Source organism: Castor canadensis, chromosome X, assembly GCF_047511655.1.
Source record: "Castor canadensis chromosome X, mCasCan1.hap1v2, whole genome shotgun sequence".
NCBI classification, from domain to species: domain Eukaryota; kingdom Metazoa; phylum Chordata; class Mammalia; order Rodentia; family Castoridae; genus Castor; species Castor canadensis.
Window position 1 is genome coordinate 80,497,168 of NC_133405.1, and position 19,798 is coordinate 80,516,965.

The 19,798-nt window shown below is 48.7% G+C and overlaps 1 protein-coding gene across 1 annotated transcript in view; it reads left to right on the forward strand.

The window, feature by feature from the left end:
- Positions 1-4,202: 4,202 nt before the first annotated feature.
- LOC141419460 (doublesex- and mab-3-related transcription factor C1-like) overlaps positions 4,203-19,798 on the forward strand; it is a 54,934-nt gene continuing 39,338 nt past the window's right edge. Inside the window, exons 1-3 of the mRNA XM_074062261.1 lie at positions 4,203-4,311; positions 5,817-5,893; positions 6,300-6,586. Of these exons, the coding sequence (XP_073918362.1) occupies positions 4,203-4,311; positions 5,817-5,893; positions 6,300-6,586 (473 nt within the window). The remainder of the gene's footprint in view (positions 4,312-5,816; positions 5,894-6,299; positions 6,587-19,798) is intronic.

Consider the following 19,798-nt stretch of genomic DNA (forward strand, 5'->3'; position numbering starts at 1 on the left):
GTGTGCAGCTAAAGTCTCCTGGAGGACAGGTTTAAAGATACCTGCATTGGTTACTTCAGAGGCATCTGCACACCCATGTTTATTGCAGCGCTATTCACAATAGCCAAGTCATGGAAACAGCCAAGATGCCCCACTACTGACGAATGGATTAAGAAAATGTGGTATCTATACACAATGGAATTTTATGCAGCCATGAAGAACATCGAAATGTTATCATTCGCTGGTAAATGGATGGAATTGGAGAACATCATTCTGAGTGAGGTTAGCCTGGCCCAAAAGACCAAAAATCGTATGTTCTCCCTCATATGCGGACATTAGATCAAGGGCAAACACAACAAGGGGATTGAACTTTGATCACAAGATAAAAGTGAGAGCCCACAAGAGAGATATGAGGATGGGTAAGACACCTAAAAAATTAGTTAGCATTTGTTGCCCTCAACGCAGAGAAACTAAAGCAGATACCTTAAAAGCAACTGAGACCAATAGGAGAAGGGGACCAGGAACTAGAGAAAAGGTTAGATCAAAAAGAATTAACATAGAAGGTAACACACATGCACAGGAAATCAATGCAAGTCCCTGTATAGCTATCCTTATCTCAACTAGCAAAAACCCTTGTTCCTTCCTATTATTGTTTATACTCTCTCTTCAACAAAATTAGAGATAAGGGCAAAATAGTTTCTGCCAGGTATCGAGAGGGTGCGGGGTGGGTGGTAAGGGAGGGGGTGGGGGCAGGGGGGAGAAATGACCCAAGCATTGTATGCACATATGAATAATAAATAAATAAATAAATAAAAGATACCTGCATTGTTCTCTCCAATTGACAACGACTTTAATGGATCTCTGTTTGTTTGCCACTCCTCCATTTTCCCCAGGCTTCTTTACAGTTAGAAAGCCATTCCAGGAGAGAGACCATGGGAATAATTTGACAGGTGATGAATAGCTTCCGGATGAAATTGGAAAAGTCCGTAAAGATTGTTAACAAATTCTAGAATTTTTGTGGTTTAAAGGATTCTCTCTCTGTCTCTCTCTCTCTCTCCTCTCTCTCTCTCTCCTCTCTCTCTCTCTCTCTTTTTCTCTGGTCCTAGAGTTTGAACTCAGGGCCTCACACTTACTAGGTAGGTGCTCTAACACTTGAGCCACACGCCTCCAGCCCTAATTGGAGGTTACGTTGCTAACTGATATGTAGGCCAAGGTTTAATCCAAAGACAAAAATTCTGCTAGTTATTCACATGGACAGCATCAAAGTACAATGACCAACTGACCAGTACAAGGCAAATGATTGCTAAAAGGAGTGAAAGAGGACTTTAAGGGGCCCAGGATGATGAGTTCTCCACCCACATAGAAAAGCCTCTCCTCTTCTGAGGTCCATGACTCATCACAGCTACCAGAGCCTAATTAGGACAGAGCCAAGGAACTGTGTAGTAAAATGCAGAAGACAAAGGTGGAATGTGTCTAGAATGACCCAAACTGTTTATTTTATTTTTATTGGTGTAATTTAATTGTACAAAGTGTTTCATTGTGATATTTATATACGTTGTACCTTGAACAAATTTTACTCTTTCTTATTCCCCTAGCCCTCCCATACCCTTTTGAATAGTATTAGTGGGCTTATTATGCTATTTTTCATGGATATATAATATGTGTTGACCATATTCATCTCCCATCAGCCTCTCCTTTTCCCCGCCTCTTTACCACAAGTTCCGCACCCACATCAGTTCTTCCTTTGCAATCATATCATATTATTTTTAGGTCACTCAGCATAATGATCTCCAGTTCCATCCATTTTCCTGCAAATGACATAATTCTTCTTTGTGGCTGAATAATACTCCACTGTGTACATGTACCACATTTTTGTTATACATTCATTGGTCATTGGGCACTTAGGCTGATTCCATAGCTTAACTCTTGTGAATAGTGCTGCAACACACATAGGTGTGCAGGGATAGCTTGATAAATAAAAGTTTCCCTCTCCTTGAGCGCCACCATGTGGTACAACTGAAAGTGTAGGCCTGCGGATTTGGGACCAGGCATGTGGTTCCAGAAGGAGAGCTGAAACACATCTGTTGAAAAGTAGACAGAAGTCATGAGCACACGTAGACCAACAAAGGAGGAAGAGTAAAAAGAAAAGGCGTGAAGACAGAAAATTGGGTTAATAGACGTCAAGACTGCCTTCAAAATGTACTGTCACCTTAGCAGGCATCTAGTGACTATGGATTAATTACAGTGTATGAAGATAAGTGAGTATGCACTTGGCCAAGGAAGAGAGCAGAAAGACCTGAATTCCTTCTTCCCTCCTCCCCTCTTTCTCATTTCCTCTCTCCCTTTTATTTCCATCATCTCCCCTTCCATGCCTTCCTTTCTCTTTCTTTTATACAAACTAATTTGTCCACTCCTTCTTCCCCCAATTTACTCATCTGTCAGATATTCACTCACCACTGACACTGGAGACAAACAAACTGGTGCTTATAATACATCAATGCCAACCTACGACAGTCACCAGTATTGGCATAAACTTGCAATAATTGCACATTGTAACAAGGAAGAATGCACCCCATGGGGAAGTGGGGAAGAAGTCAGTAAGAATATAGATTTGGGCAAAGTTGGGCTTCACTTTGGACTGGATGCTGTTAGGGGGCAGGGGCAATCATATGACTGAATGTCAAGGTAAATTATATCCAGAGACAGAAACTCTGCTGGTTATTCAGATGGACGGCATCAAAGTACAATGATCGACTGACCAGTAGACGGCAGATGACTGCTAAAAGGAGTGAAAGAGGACTTTAAGGGGTCCAGTAGTTGTGTGTGCAAACGACCACCTCCTACTTCTAGGAGGAGAAAGAGCAACCGAGAAAGGAGTAAGAGAGGTCACCCTCCTGAGCTGAGCACCAGAGCTCTTTGAAGAGTGTGTGGCTGCCATAACCACGTGGGGCCTGAAAGAGCTATAGAGACTTGCCAGAGTGAGGGCCTGTGCTGCTCTGAAGAAGAGACCACTACTGCAGGGCAGGGGAGTGGGGAGGTGCTACCCAGGGGCAGCCATGATAGGGAGAGCATGCAAGGCCTGAGGGGCAGCTGCAGGGGCTCTGTGCTGACCTCTGATCTCCTGCAGTGAATAACATCAACCTGCAGACTGCAACTAGCAGGGAAGTATTTTCCTGCTGGGACACGGAGGACCACTATGGTTCTCTCTGTTAACAAAGCCTACAATTAGGTTCCCTGGCACAGGAGAAAGGTCAACAGAATTGAGCTCCAATGCCATAAGGCGGGGCAAACAAGGATTGATTTGGGCCTGACAGACAATAAGTGGACAACGGGTCCACAGCATCAGAAACTGTATTTGGTTCACAACCGACAGAGCCCGTCTCCTTAAAAACAGGAACAAAAATACAATTTTCATATGACTTAACATCAGCTTACTTGGCACCGTGGTCCTACTCAATGCAATAAGAAAAGGAAAGCGAGCACTATCATAATATGCAATGTGAATACACAAAGAATCCTGGAAGTCTTACAAGTAGGACAGTTGCTACTAAGAGGGCCAGATGAAATATACACACCCAGTAAGCTTCCTAAGTATCAGAAATAATTACAACACACAACAGGAAAATACCCAATTCATAGCAGCAATAAAAATTTCAAAAGTCCATTGACAAACTTAAGAAATATACAAACGCTAAATTAGGGGAACTATAAACATTGACTGAAGTACTCTAATTTAATACCAGAATCAATACAAGAGCATGCCTGATCTCTTTTTTTTTTTTTTTTTGGATGGGAAGCCTCTATGTTCTAAAGATGCTGATTCTCCTCACAGTGAGCTCTACATCCTGAGGGGTTGTAGTTGAAATTCAAGCCAGGAATTTTTAACTTGAAAACTTTAATCCTGGCCTTCATATAGAGGACATCTGGAACAATGTTGGAAGAATTTCTGAAAAAGAATAATGAGGGGGAACTTGTTCTATCCAGACAATAAAAACAATATTTAAATGTCTCTAGTAGAACGAGCAGCCATGGAATTTAGATCAATGGACAACATTTGAAAGCCCTGAGGCTGAAGCATAGAAATTATGCGGCCCTTTAGGAGCCGTGTTGTAAGAAACCAAAATCGACCTGGTGAAGTGGACACTTTGGTTATGTGCACGGAGACGCCACCGGTGGTGTTCTACAAAGGATGGGTTGAAAAAAGGAGTGCTAAACTGTAGCACATGACCAAAGAAAAGGATGCACTTGCTGGGGCAGCGACCATCTTCCTGTTAAATGCGGGCGTCCTAGGGGCCAGGAGCCGATTGCAGGTCCCTGAATCTCAGAACCGAGGTGATGCGAAAGAAAGCACTTTGCAGAGAAAGAAGGGGGCCTGTAACACGAGAGAGAGAGAGACAAGTAATGCAAAAATGCCACTCGGAATTGACAGGTAGCAGGTAGAAAGAAGCAGTGGCCACAAGAAGAAGACAGGAAAAAAGATAATTTTAATTCTACTTCCCAACTCCACTAATCTCTACTTAAAATCAGGTAGCCAGAGCCCAGGGGCTACCCTAAAAACTTAATTCAGTCTTTACCCAAGAGTAATCCACACCCTAAACATCAAGACTAAGAGCTAGATAAAGCAAAGGTTAGGAATTTGAGACAGATTTATTCTCTATCAAATAGAGCAGGAACTAGGAGGTTACTCAATGTCTTTTTGCTGTTGTTGTGGTGGTGGTACTGGGGTTTGAACCCAGGGCCTTCACCTTGAGCCACTCCACCAGTCCTAGTTTTTTGTGAAGGGGTTTTCAAGATTGGGTCTCCTGAACTATTTGCCCATGCTCCTGATCTCTGCCTCCTGAGTAGCTAGGATTACAGGAGTGAGCCACTGGCCCCCAGCCTCAATGTCTCTCTTAACAAGTCAATGACCCTAATCCAGGAAACCATTCCCGAGGCAGGCCAAAATGATCTGTCCCTGTTTTAGCAGCCATGTCAGTCACCAGGATCCATGATCTTTGACCAAGTGTATTCCCCCAGCTCTCTCATATAGGACTAGGAGATGGGGACCACCATTTTGAGTTTTTGCTCCCATTTCCTGCGTGGGGAACAGGAAATGTCTCTCTCTTTTTCTGCCCCCGACCCAGTCGTTCTCACTCTAGCCACAACCCGCTTTCACTCTGTTGAAAAGTTATTCCTCTCCTAATAAACTTTACTAGTACTTTTGTTGGAGCCAACGTGGCTATTTTTCTGGGATTTACTGTGTGTCTAGAATTTGCCTTGAATTCCCTACTCTGGGTGTGGGGGGGCACAAGCAGCTTTCAGCAAGCTCAAAAGTGTCACAGATCTCCAGCTAGGCCCTGCAAGGTTTCCTGTAACTGTCACCACAGTCTATAGGGGGGGTAGAGGGGAAACTCTGTACCAGCCTTGTCTTTCTGACCACCTGTGAACCATCTACTGCAACCCCCCCCTTTACAAAACCGCCTGGGGGGTATATAACTCATCTCCTGACTCTGATCCGGGCTCAGGGCTTTGAGAAATTATCTCCCTTGAGTCCGCTAGCATAATAAAAATTCCTGCTTCCTGCAAAGTGGTCTTGGTGACTTTGTTTCCCTCGCCGTTTCCTGCAACACTTTTACTGAATCTTTGTGTCTTGCTTGAATTCCTCTCCTGCCAGATACAAGAAGACAGGAAAAAAATTACCGAGGTAATTTTCAGGGCCATTTTTTTTCGGTAACTGGAATAGTGGTTTGGAAAGTTAGACTATAACTAGTAGCAGCTTTCTGGTCTGTCGAGTGGAGCAATAATCCCCCAAAGACACCAAGTAACCCCTCCCCCCATCTTCACCCCCCCCATTCCAGATGCCCCGGTCATAAAGAGAAGGAAATACACCTGCAGATCTTCACAGAGGCCCTTCGTCCACACCTGGATGACCCAGGTAAGGTAGGAACAACGCGGATAAATGTGCAATGTAGTAATGACACGAGCTCAAAGGAACAGTCCCTAAGTGCTTACTCTGGGCCAGGCACAGAGCAAAGCCACTTCAGGCAGACTACCTGGACAGGGAGCAAGGAAGTGACAGGGGCTACTACAGGACAAACGCCTGCAGTCGGGAACAGAGGCGTCTCCTAAGGGAGCGTTGTGTACAAAGGCGAGGGAGAGGCAGGCATCATCCGGAGAGATCCGAGTCTTCCCAGTACCAGCTAGCAGGCAGCAGGGGTTTATTCTGGGCCGCGCCTTGCGGCTTCTGGTGTCTTCCAAGCCTGCACCAGTGGCCCCACCTCTGGGAGCAGCGCCCCCGCATCCTTCCGGCCCCGGCCTGCAGTTCCGCCCCCCACCCGCAGAGGCACTGCGGGGCTGCGCCCGCGCGTTCCCACAGCTCGGGAAGACCCGGGCGGCGGAGGCTGCGCCCCCTCCCCTCCGCTGCCCGCGTCTGGTCCTCCGGGTCTGAGGGCGGCGGCCTCCGACTCGAGACCCTGGGGCTGCGCGTCTCCTCAGCGGCGGCCGCAGCATTCGCGGCGACGTCACTGTGCTCGCGGCCTCGCACACAGCGCTGCGGCCGGCCGCCGAATGCCCGTGGACGCGCATCTCTTCCCAGAGTTCCTGCTTCCTGGGCCAGCCAGAGCCGCAGGTGAGAACGTCCGCGGTAGAGGTGGCACCCGGGGCCTGCGGGTCTCAGAGGCCCCCTGACCTCCTCCTTGCCCAAGGGGGCGCCTGCAGCGGGGACGCTAAGTGCGCCCCGGAGCCCGGAGAGCACTTCTTCTGAGGCACGTAGCCCCCGCCCAGGCGCTTCTGCAAGTTCCTTTGGGGACCCCAGAAACCCCCTAGGGGTCGCCGCGCCCAATACCCCGCGGGCCCCAACATCCCTGGCGCGCATGCCCAGGGACCCCGGGAGCTAGAAAGTAGCTGAGCTGCTGCTGGTGCAGTACCTGCTGGTTAAGAACGCGAAGACCCTGCCGAGCCAAAGGGCAGACATGCTGAAGTGTGTCATCAAAAGGTGCAGGAGCTTCTTCCCCGAGATTTTCAAGAGAGCCTCTGACCTCCCCGAGTTAGGCTTTGGGTCCTAGGTGAAGGAACTCCATCCGACAGAGCACTCCTATGTCCCCATCAGAAAAGCCACTCGAGCTGGCCCCGCTCTGGGGCCTGACAGGCGACCAGGGCACACACACACCAAAGACTGGGCTTCTGATGATGACCCTGGACTTGATCTTCATGCAGGCCAGCTGTGTCCCTGAGGAGGTGTTCTGGGAGGTGTGGAGGGTGTTGCAGGTATATTCGTCTCAAAAGCATTCGCCGTGGGGAGCCGTCGCCAAAGCTCATCGCCAAAGCTTGTGTGTGACACGGGTGTCTGGTGCACAAGTAGGTGTCCGACGGCAGTCCCGCGTGCTCTCAGTATGCTTGTGGGGCTCTCACAGGAAACAAGACAGATGGAAGTCCCGGAGTTTGTGGCCAAAGTGAATGACGCCCACCCCAGATCCTTTCTGTGGCAGTAAATGAGGCGTTGAAAGAAGAGGAGGAAATTACCCGGTGCCCGAGACCGCAGCTGCTGGTGGTGATGTGACAAGTGCCAGTGTTAGTGGCAGTTCCAGTTCCAGGGCCTATGCCGTGGCTGAAGCAAGCGTCAGCACCAGTACCGATGCAAGTGCCAGTGCCAGTGCCAGTGCCAGGGCTAGAGCCATGGCTGGAGCAGTGAGCCGTGCTGGGAACAGTGCGGTGCTCTTGCTAGAGTCAGGGGCTTCTGCTGCCTCCAGGGAAGGCCGGGGCTGAGTCTTCTGAGTCTTCCTAGGCGTGCTTGTGGGTAGTCAGGGGGGTCCTGGAGCAGTGGGTGCTGGGGCTCTGATTTAGGAAAAGTCCAGGGGGCAGAGTGGGGTCAAGGAGAACAAATGGCCAGTGGCATTCTTGTTCAAGTACCTCTTGTGCTTCTTGGTGATTTAGCTTTCAATTGGTACATTGCAAGGTTGTGCTTGCTTTAGGTCACTTTTTCTATGGAGGCATAAACCCATTAAAACTAAACGCCGAGGGCTGGGGATGTAGTTAAGCGCTAGAACGCTTTCCAGCTTGCGTAAGGCCCTGGGTTCCATCCCCAGCACTGCAAAACAAAAAGAAAACAAAAACACCTAAATGACAACAGTACAGTGCTACACCCGGTTGAAACAAAAGTCACACCTAACCACTCTTTCCAAACCCTTGGTTTTCCAGACGGCTGATTAGGTACGTAGGTTTCCAAATGGCATCAGTCAAAAGTTTTGTTGTTCCTTATTTCAGTTTCAGGAGAGATTTGCTGTTTCATAAGAAAATGGTGACACTCTGCCATTTTATGTCTTGAAACTTATTAGAGTATGGCAGTAAGCTGTTCTTGGAAAATCTGAAGGAATTTACATCACGGTGACCCCCCCCAACCCTCCCCCCCCCCCGCAAATACAGAAAGATAAAATAAAAAGTGGCTGGGCACCTGACGTACAAACACAACGGATACTCACTTGTATTTGCTTAGTTCTCTGGAATGTAGAGGAAAATAAAAATGTAATGAATTAGACGCTTTGCTCCTGGACTCATTCATTCAACACACATTTGTTGCCGATGTAGACTGTATATGAGGCACTGTGCCGGGCACTGAAGACACAAGAAAACAGCGGACTCGGCGTCTGCCCTACTTCTGAGTGTCTAGTTGGGGCTGTCATGTAAGTAAATCAGCCAGATGTGCCAGTGTAGTTAAGACGGGGACCAGGACATGAAGCAAGTGGTAAGGCAGCCTGGAGGAGAGGCATCCAACCCCGGGAGGTGGGCAGCTGAGCCAGGAGGCTTTTCTGGAGTGAGGATCATGTTAGATCTAAGGAGGAGTGAAAAAGCACAAAGGCCCTGAAGCAGGGTACCGTGGGCCCCTGGAGAAATCCATGTTCTTCGATGGAACGGGAAGGTTAGAATTTGAGGAAACTAGAGAGAGATGGTCTGGGTGTAAGGACATGTGCAGTAGCCAGTCTCCTCAGTTGATGGACTTGAGGGCCAAGAGTGAAACTTGGAGAGAGGGACCTGAGCCTTGGAGAACAAGAAGAAAAGTCCACCTGCAGCATGTCAGGTAGCTGTCCTGGACTCAAGGTGATTGGGCGGGTTCTGCACTGCACGCCCCAGGAGCTCTTCATTCATCATCTTTAAGGAGTGATGGGTCAGGGGCTAAGTGTCCACTCACCGGGGCTGAATCCCAGAACCCGCTGAGCAGAGGTTCTCCCCTGTAGTGTGGGAGAGTTGTAGCTCAGTGTGTTATGTTAGGAATACAGTGAGGGTTTTGTTTGTTTGTTTTTTGATTTAAGTAAGGCCTGGCTGCTGGAATATATGAGTGGTCCTGCCCGTGTTTCAGGAACACTGTCGGTAGAGGGGAGAGACAAGTCTATGGTAGCCTGGAGCGGAGCTAAGAAGAGCCCTGGTGGTCAATGTGAGGAGCTCAAGCCTGATTTGCTTGGCTCAGGATGCTGCAGAGGCCTTTTAAGCAGAGAGGGAGCTGGTGAAAATCGCAACGCTACCAAATTATCAAGGCCAGCACCACATCGCTTTTAAAGACCAGCATTCTCCACGTCCTAGAATGGCCCCTTCTGGGTCTCATGGTCACGATAATTGATTTAGAGTTATCTTTGATCCTTAGGGGGTTGATGTACTTATTTTACATACGTACTGGCAGGCCTTGGGAAACCTCTTGTCCCCTACACGCAAACGCCATGGGATCAGGCACCAGTTTTCTCGGGGTCACCCCTAGGATATGTAGGGTCCAGACAACGTTGCACTGCCACCCCTCGCTCATTTACGTTCCTCTGCTGACATGAAGGGAAGGCTGCTGGTGGTGGGGGATCAGAATACGTGAATGTGCAGTCTCAGGCCAAAGGGGAAGTGTTTTGGCTGGGCTCCGTCTTCCTCTGGGGGCATGTGTGAGGCTGATTATGTGTATCTCAACTGAAGGACTTGTTCAGGTCCCAAGACACCCACTCCCTATTTACAGCCCACATCTACTGTCACTTAGGAAGGCTTATATGTTTGGCCAGGGAAGGATGTTCTATTTTTTCTCATTCTTATATCTCATAGCCTTCCTCAGGGTCACAAAAAGATATCTGTGGGAAAACATTGTCTGTAGGCCACTGTCCTAACAGGTACTTAGGGACAAGCATGACTGTCCCACAGCAAGCACCAAGTTTGTGGGTCCAACCCTGTAGCTATGTCATAAAACCCTCCCCCTCTGCAACAGCCAACCTCATCCCAAAGAGGTTAATATCTCTGTAGACATGTAGGAAAGATATCGACACAAAAACCAGCACATATTTCAAGATTTATTTTGTCTTAATGGGACGGAAACATGAGGAAGGCAGAGAATGTGGCAGCAGGGAAGATGGTAACCCTGCTGGGCAGTGGTTCCTCCAGAGGGTGGCACTTCACTGGGCAGGTGGAGGCAATAAAGGTGCCCACCCATGAAGGACAAGAACCCCAACTTGGGAGACAAGGAGGATCCAGCTCCCCAGTCTGTAGAAAAAGCAAATCGAATCACTTTCATGGGGCCCTCTGAAGTCAACCCACACCATTACTGCTGTGTCTGAAGGCCAACTGTTACTCCACTGGCCTCTGTGACACTTGGTGTTGCAGTTTCTCACAGGACCCCTCCACAGAGTTAAGATGAAGGGCCCCCTGTGCTCCAACCTCCGGTATAGCGGTTCCTTGTCCAGAGGAAATTATGTTGCAGTGTATCTCAAGGTCACCCCAGGAAGGCAGAAACTCTCCTCCCATATGGGGAGGAACACTCTGTAGTTGGAGGCAAGGCAGTCTCTTGCAGAGTCTCTGCCTTGAGGAGGGGTAGGCGTGTTTGAGAGCCCTGGGCCTGAGGCCCTAGCATAGGATCCACAGAGTCTTCCTCCACGTGCCTCGCCCCCCCACCCCCTACATAGATACTGCCCAGGCCTTCTCACATGAGAAGGCTGCATGCACTGCAGCGGAAGAGACATGCCATTCATTCCCCACTCCTGCCTGCAAGGGCCCAATGAGGGTCAGCCCTGTCAGTGGTAGGAAACTCGCAGGTACTTGGCCACCAGCCCCTGAAGCCACAAACCCCTTCCCCGAGCAAGCAGCCTTGCCTCAAGTAGGAGGGTGGGCAGGCATAGAGGGCTAAGGAAGACGCCAGAGCACCCCTTCCACATCTCCCCAGCCCCCGAAAGGGGCCGCTCCCTAGTGCACCTGAGGCTGTGGTCGGTGCAGAAAGTGACGTCAGATATCATGGCACAACAACTGTGAAGTGTGCGGGCACATTTATTTCAGGCTCAGTGACAGAGACACTGGGGAGAGGAGGGGCCTGCGGCAGCAGAGGGTCTTGGTCACTCTTCTTGACTCTGTGTCTACAGCTTGTGTGGTCTCAGCTTTAGAGTGGCTGGTATCCTCCCCTGAGAAGGAAAGCAGAGTGGCAAGTGTACCCTTGGGAGCCCTGGGAATTCAGTACTTGCCTGGGGGTCCCTTGGTTGGACAGGAAGGGTGGGCTGGCCTTGGTTATGAGCAGTGGGAGAGGCACAGGGTGGCCCCGAACTCTTACCTGAAGGACTTGGCCACATGCGCCAACAGTCTCTGGAAGCGATGCCTCCAAGCCCCTAGGGGACGCTTTGGCTCCCGGAGCTTGCCACGCCCATAGGAAAGCTCCTCCGTGGTGTCCCACAACACAGCACGTTCCTCAGGGTCTTTTCGTGACACTTTCACATTCTGCAAAACAGAGTCAGTCGCCTCCTGCCTACAGTGCCACCAGGACTGCCATCCATTGAGCTCCTTCAGCCACCGTGATGTGCCTCCCCAACCCGGTACTGGGCATAGCTTGGTGACATGTGCAGTCTGAACCCCACGCCCCCGTGGAAGGTGACCATGACCAAGGAGAGGAATGAGAGTCACCAGGTGAAGAGGTGGCAGGAAGGGAGTGAAGAGCATGCTTCCAGGCGTGTGTGACGTGCCAGGAGTGGCCAAGAGAACTTCCTTGAAGAGACCTGCTAAGCTGCCCACTCTGCAGGGTGCAAAAACACCCTTGTCCCCTTCCTCCACTCCATCTTTCCTTCCTCCTATAGCACAGTACACTGTGCTCAAGCAGTGGATACATTTCTGTATGCGACATCTCCTCCATTCCCCTGTCTCACTCCCACTCCTCCAATGTTTATTTCTGTCCTTTTTTCCTTCCACGTGGCAACCCCAGCAGTCTCAAGCCAGTTTTCTGCTTCCTGAGTAGAAGGTCACAGAAGGGCTTCACTGTGAGAACATGACATGAAGACTTGTAGGGATTGCTCATTTTCTTTGACAGTGTTTGATGGCCTGCATGTAGTGGTCACTCATGTTTCCAGTGTTTCTGAGACCCTTGTGATTTGATCACCGAAAGTCCTACTTGTGATAATGTGTCAGTGCCAGGAAAACGGAGACATTTTCACCCTATTTCATTGAGACACTAGTGTCATGGTACTCTACAGTGGATTTCACTCATTTAACAGTGAATCTCATAGGTGATATCATGAGGAAGCCTAATATGTCAGATGCGTAATTTCTGAGTAGTGGGTGGGTAGTGAAAGCCCTTTAAGGTATCTTCAAAGTGTGGTGGGAAAGGGAGGATGCTTTGCTTGAGCCATGGATGCATGTCAAAGGTAAAGCTAACATTGGAGGTTGGCCATCACCTCTGTTCTAGGGGTGTCACACCAGAGCTCAAGATGGACCCAGAGCGATAAAGCTAAGGTTAGGGGAAGGAACTGGAGAAGAGGTCATCAAGACCTCTGACACTGGGGATGGGATTCACACGGAGCACCCCTTCAGCCAGTCAGGGCATCACCGACTTGTGAAGTGATGATTAGCGACATCAGAGATGTTGTCACAGAACCATGCAGTCAGGTGTTGCTCATGCCCCAGAGTGGAGCGTGCAAATGGTCCCAGATAGCCTTGAGGTTCATGGGATTCCTGTGCAAATCAGAGGTTAAAAAAAAAATCCTTAGCTTTGCACAAACCGCTTAACAAAATCTCACGAACTTCCAGGCAAGTTTGGGGAAACCCTTAGAAACTCATAGGGAGAGTGCACTTTTTGTGCACTTGTTGACCTACGAATGGACCACCAGATGGCAGAACAAGGGTCAGACACCCTGAGCTCCTCAGGCTGTGGTTTCTGAATGAACCTTGTCAGCACCTGGATCAATCTCAGCGCCTCATCCCAAGGTCTTGCACTCTAAGGTGTTCCTGGGCGTGGCCAGGGCCTGGTTCAGGGTTTGTGACTTCAGCGATGAACGGTAAGGCAGTGATGCCAGTGGGCGGCGTCTCTGGGCTTAGGAACTCACTCCCCTGCTCCATTAGTAACACTGGGATGTGGAAGTCAACTGCCAATCAGAGGTGAAAACAATCCTTAGCTTTCATGTAAATAATTGCCTGTTTTGCACAGACTTCTTAATAAAATCTCAAGAATTGCCATGTAACTTTTGCAAAATACTTAGAAACTTGTTCCCAGAGCGAAGAGGTCTCACCCCTGTCCTTGCTAGCTCCCTTTCCCATCTAGGAGTCTTATGAGCTTTCTTACTACAGCATTCCTCGGAAACTCAGGAGGTAGTGGAATATAAACTGATGAACTAGTGAAGTGGGTTTTGATTTTTACATATGACTCTCTATGTGAACATAACAACAGGTTGGTATGTTGTGGCTAAGCACTTCACAAAAAGCTAGATTTAAATTGCTAACTTGAAAACAACAAATAGAAGTGAAGACCCAAATAACTCTGCTTTCATTTCTCTGAACTGCTTTCATCCTCATATAATGAAACTCGATTGGTAAGTAGGAAGAATCTTCCCAACTCCTGGAAAGACGCCCATACTCACAGGGAGAAAGGCCCAATTTTGTCTAGTGTCCATAATCAAAGTCCAGTTTTCTTTCTGTGCATTTGTTGACATACGAAGAGACCACCAGGTGGCAGGATAAGGCTAGAAAACTGTCCCCTCAGAGACCCTGAGCCCCTTATGCTGGGGTTTCTGAATAAATAATAAATTTTCTCAGGCAGCAGGATCAGTCCTGGGAATCCCTCCCAAGGTCTTGCTCTTTAGGGTATTCTAGGCGTGCCCAGGGCCTGGTTCAGGGTTTGTGACTTCAGTGATGATTCCTAAAGCAGTGACAACAGTGAGCTGGGTCTCTGGGCGTAGGGAGTCACCCCCCCCACCACCACCACTCCATTCATAACCCTGGGATTGGTAGTCAACTGCTTTAGCAGTTGCACCTGTCAATATGTCAGGGGCCAGTTGCACCTGTCAGTATGTTAAGGTAACAACATCCGTGATTTGGACATCAGGGAAGCAGAGAACCAGAAGGTCAAGGTCAGCAACAATATCTTTGCCAACAGCTGTGGACTGAATTGTGTCCCCTCACAATTCCTATGTTGAAGCCCTAACCCCCATGTGACCGTATTCAAAGGTAGAGCCTTTAGGGGCGCTTCAGGTTAAGTGTGGTCATAAGAGCGGGACCCTGCTTGGAGAGGATGGATGTCCTTATACGAAGAGACACCTGAGAACGTGCTCTCTTTCTCGACATGCACACTCACGTTGTGGAAAGGCCATGTGAAGGTTTGGGGAGATGGAGGCAAAGCATGAAGCCCTCATCAGAAACCACACCTCTGGGAAACGCCTGGATCTTGGACTCCCCAGCCTGCAGAGCCATGAGAAAATAAATTTCTGTTGTTGCAAATCTTCCAGCCTCTGGTATTTTGTCATGGCAGCCGGAGCAGATTAATGCACCCTCTTGGGATTTCTCTAAGAAATGGGTCCAGGGCTGGTTTGGGTGGCCAGGTTGCCTACTCCTGGAGAATGATGCGGGACGAGGTCACCAACCCTGCTGACCAGGTTGGATTTTCTTTTCATTCTGAATCTCTTTGAAGAACGTAAGTTATCTCTGTGCAAGTGTTTCAAATGGACCCAGAGTTCTAGGGAGAGTCCAGGAGGGGCTGTAGCAAGACTCTCCTACTGTACGTACCTACCATGCCAGCCCCCAGCTTCATATGGTGCAGAGATGAACAAGAGTGTGGGGATTGAAGACACAGTTGAATGTTTTCATTTGGAGTGGTTATTACAGGGAAGAGGGTTCAACTGGATCATGTCAGTCTTGAGACTGGACAGGATAAATCATAGGTAATTACGTGTGTGAGAGCAGCGGGTGTATAGGAAGATCTCGCTGAAATGCCATTGACTCACAAGCAGGTTCTCAGAAGCTTCTAGAAGAGAGGAAGTCATTCTTATGATTACAAATAGCAGTTCTTTTTCATAAAACACACAAGACACGGTTGTGTCATCTCCTTTAAATATTGTCTTGCTTACAGAAACAATCCTACTGGACGTTCTCACCAAAAACCACCCTAACGGTACAGATCAAATGGTAGCACCCCTTATCTCCTGCACTCCATCACCACTGCCCTCACCATCTATGTAATGTGTGTCTTCAAGAATTTATCAATACATGGGGGATGCCGCTCAGTGGCAGTGCACTTGCCTGGCGTGTGCGAGGCCCTGGGTTTAGCTTCCAGCATCACCAAAGGGAAAAAGGTTCATCTTTCAGGAAGAATTCCTCACTACTGCATTGACATACATCGACACACTCTTGTGGATACCCACGGTTCTGCTATTTGTGGCCATACAAAATGTTGGCTCATGCTGCAGAATCTATATGGCATTTGTCCTTCCCATTTCACAAGAACTCAGAGTGACCTTTGCCTGTCAATTCATGGAAATGTACCCCAACGTTCTCAACTTCTGCATAGGGGTATAACTCGTGTGCCACTATTCTTTTTTTCCCTAATTCCATCTGAATTTATTGAGTTCTTTATGTGCCAGATACTTTCACTAACATCATAACCAATTCAACTTTATTAGCATAAATTAATTATACAAAGGTGCTTCATTGTGATATTTGCAACATGCATAGAAGAAACTGTAATCAAATTCACCCCACCATTATTGCACATTTTAGTCACTCTGGCTCCTACCCACTCATTTTATCATTTTTGGTGGATTTCATTGTGCAATTTTCATACCTATGTCTATATCTATATAGTATTCTGATCATACTCACCCTCACCCTCCCCATCCCCGGCACCCTCTAATTCCCCTCCTCCCATCCGGGGGTTACCACCCCCCAAACAATCCCCCATTTGCAGTCATGTGATAGTACTATTTTGTCAGGTCTAGAGTCCACGTCTGAGTGAAAACATGCGATATTTGTCTGTCTGATGTGCCATAATTCTTTATTTCTACACATAAGCACCTTTCTCAGGCTCCTGGTTTTATTGTTATCATTTCTAATGTCTTCAAATGTTTTTCAAGTATCCATGTTTCACAGAGCCTGCATTTCTCTGGAAAAATCCATGGAAATGGAATTGTAGGGTAAAACCCCACATTTAAACAAGTAACCATAGGTCAATGAGTCTCCAAGGAGGAGGAAAAAATCTCCTACTGCCATGAGCAACATAGGATACTATTTGTTGTCCTTCACCATTGCTCTTGATATTGTTTGTCCTGAAAGAGTTGCCAGTTTGATGCGGGAAATATGAGAGGTGTTGAGATAAATGCATCCCTGAAATACAGAGTAAATTTCCCAGGCTAGTCAGCCCTGGAGGTCGTACTCAAGGGTGGTCTCCAGGGGCCTGGGCCCGGAGAGACCACGAAAGGCACCAGGACACCAGAAAGTGATGGAAGTGCAGGGGCCATGAGAGTGCTCACTCAGTCAGGGCATTCCCCAGCCCTGGGGGATCATCATGGAGTCAGTGTAGTGTTCCAGAGAATTCCATACCTGGAATGAGTGAGGAAAGAAGTTAGAAGGGCAAAGAGGAGAGGAAGAGTCGTGGATGTGAGAGAACAGGTGAGTAGGTGACGTCATAAAACTGCTAATAAGCAGACCCAGGTTTCTATTCTGTGCTTGTAGAAATTAAGCTTGTCTCCCAGAGGCAGCAAGGAGTAGAAAGTTGTGTCCCACAGATACCCTGAGTCTGTGGCCACAGTTTTTGAGAGGGAGGGTGATCACTCAGGACTGGACCAGCTCTCAAGAATCTTCTAGGGCATGTCCAGGCATGGTCTGGAGCTTGTGAAGTCTGCCCTGGGACATAAGACTGATATGTCACCTAAATCCTGTCCTGGGGAATGCTATTCATGCCACCCATTTTGTAGCTCTGGGCCATGAAAGGTGACAGTTTGGGGCAGGATGAGAGGCCGGGCTGGTGGTTTCAGGCCGTGTCTAAGGGCATGGAGCCAAGGGGTGCCCAATGGAGACCTAGCCCTAGGGCAGCTGTGCCCTCAAGGGTCTTGCTACTAGGCGATGGGCTGGCAGTGCATGTAGCTGGGAGTGTACCAGTCCCCTGAGCCACAGGATCACAGAATGTGCTGATGAACGGGAATTTGGAGATCACTTAGTCAAAGGTTTCATTTTTCACATATGGGAAATGGAAACTCAGAAAGGTGTACCACCTTGCTCAAGGTCAACGAGAGGAAATGAATCTCTCTGGTGAGAGTCAAGTGTGGACACTGTGGCTGTGATTGTAACTGACACTAACAGATAAAACATGTCTTCCCCTGAAGCAGAGAGGGTCCAGAAACCAAAAGCCTTTGCAAATGGTCATCAGGGCAAGGAGAGCCCAAGGAAGGTCATGGAAGCCAGACTCCACAGCCAGAGTGGTGTTCAGGTGTGAGGCTGTGTCAGTGCCTAACCAGTGTCTGGTACCTTCTGGGCTGGTTCTGTGTGTGTGTGTGTGTGTGTGTGTGTGTGTGTTGGGGTGGGAAGAGAGGCGAGGGCTTCTTTTCTCCAAGCCCTACTACATTAACACCTTTCAGTGACACTCGGGTTTCTACTGTTGTCTGCCCAGTGATGCCTCCTGCCTTCTCATCTCAACGGTTGGAGGGTGACGCCATCACATCCAAGGGTCTCTTTCCAAGCACTGTTGTGAAGGGAAGAAGGGAGGAAGGGGCTTTCAAAAGCTCCTCCCTTGACCCTTGACCGTTGACCCTTGGCACTCTCTGTGGTCCGTGCAGTATCCCATCCTCTGCCCTACTTACATATGGTCAGCCCAGATGCGTTTCTGGTGGTTTTATTTTATTAATTAACTAATTTTTGGTGGTACTTGGGTTTGAACTCAGGGCCTCAGCGCTTCACGCTTTCTAGGCAGGTGCTCTACTACTTGAGCCCCTCCATCAGCCCAGATTCATTTCTAGAATGCCAAAAAAAAAAAATGCCCTCAGCACCTCCAGGAAGGCTGCTCTCAACACAGGCACAGGAAATGGCCAGTTCTGCTGGGTGGGATTCAGTCCGCTCCATATTGAAGGGAATAGAAAGGATCCTATTCACCCTTGTTCCAGGACAGAGAGTATACACACAACAAAGCCTTAGTGGACAGACACCCAGGCCCAAAGTTCATTCCTTTTGTCAACAAATAGTAAGAGGCTCTCTGTTCAGTACGAGTTGTTCCCGAACAAGCAAGGCTGTGCTCCTGCCCAGGAGATGATAGTCTGAGTATGGGCAGCCATGCAGATAAACCTGCCAGAGGTGACAGTTCAGTGTGCAAAATGTTATGATAGACAAGAGTACACGGTATGTGTATGCACAATAGAAGCAGATCATGTGCCCAAGGGCTGTGGTGACCTGGTAAGAAGGGAGGGTTCTTTAGAGGAGTAAGAACGTAGAGATCCAAAGGATGCTCAAAAGGGTGAATAAAGAAGCTGAGTGCCAGTGGCTCACGCCTGTAATCCTAGCTACTCAGGAGGCAGAGATCAAGAGAATCGCGGTTCAAAGCCAGACCCAGGCAAATAGTTCATGAGACCCTTTCTCAAAACACTCATCATTAGACAAGGACTGGAGGAGTGGCTCGCTCAAGCAGCACTAGCACCTACCTAGCAAGTGTGAGGCCCTGGGTTCAAGCTCTGGTACTGCCAAAAAAAAAAAAAAAGACTGAATAAGGACAGTTGGTTCCAGAGGAGATCCATAAGGATAAAGGCCCTGAGGCAAAGCCAAATGGAAAGTTGTTTTGGGAGACTGAAGGCAAATTTTAGACATGCTTCAGTGAAACCTGAGGCTACACTAGAAGAGCAGAGTCAATATTTTCAGAAGGCGGTTGTGAGGAATAAGTGAACTTTCTGTTCCAGTTAGATAGGGACCCTTACACGGTCATCTCACTTCAGTGTGGGTGATGGAGAGGAAAGTCTCCAGGGCTGCCAGGAATGTGTGCTGGACTCCTGTGCCTGTGTGTAGACCGGACCTTCTGGGTGCACCACTTCCACGGCATGATGGAGAAGCTGGAATGGCGGCCACCAAGCCCTAGATACCAGTGCCCAGATCCTGTGCTCCAAATCCCATGGGAGCTGGAGGCCAGCACATAGAGGACATTGATAGGGCTTTATCTAGAATACAAGCAGAACAACAATAGGGAAGGGCTGGGTTTTCAGCATGGGTGAAATGAATGAAAGGAGGCAGAATTGCGGGGCAGGATTTTGGAATCAGGCACCTGAGAGACAGGAAGTCAAGGAAGGAGTGGGGAGGGAGAGAGGGAATTGCAGATTGAGGAAGGCAGAAGGACACAGGAGGGGAGAAGGGAGAGAGGGAGGTAGGAGGGACAAAGGAGACATTTGGTCCTTTGCGTACGAGATATGGCCTCACCCTGCATCCTGATAAGGCTGCCTCCCTCACATCAGAATTCTTTACAAAAGTATCCACTCTCATCTGCCTCCCTTCCAGGAGAACAAATGCTTTTGTGCTGCATGCTGGGAAGATGTTCTGCCTGCAGTTACTTTTTGAACACTGGACCCTCCCGAGTGGCTGGGGAGCTCCAGAGAAGAGGATATAGGGTCCCAGA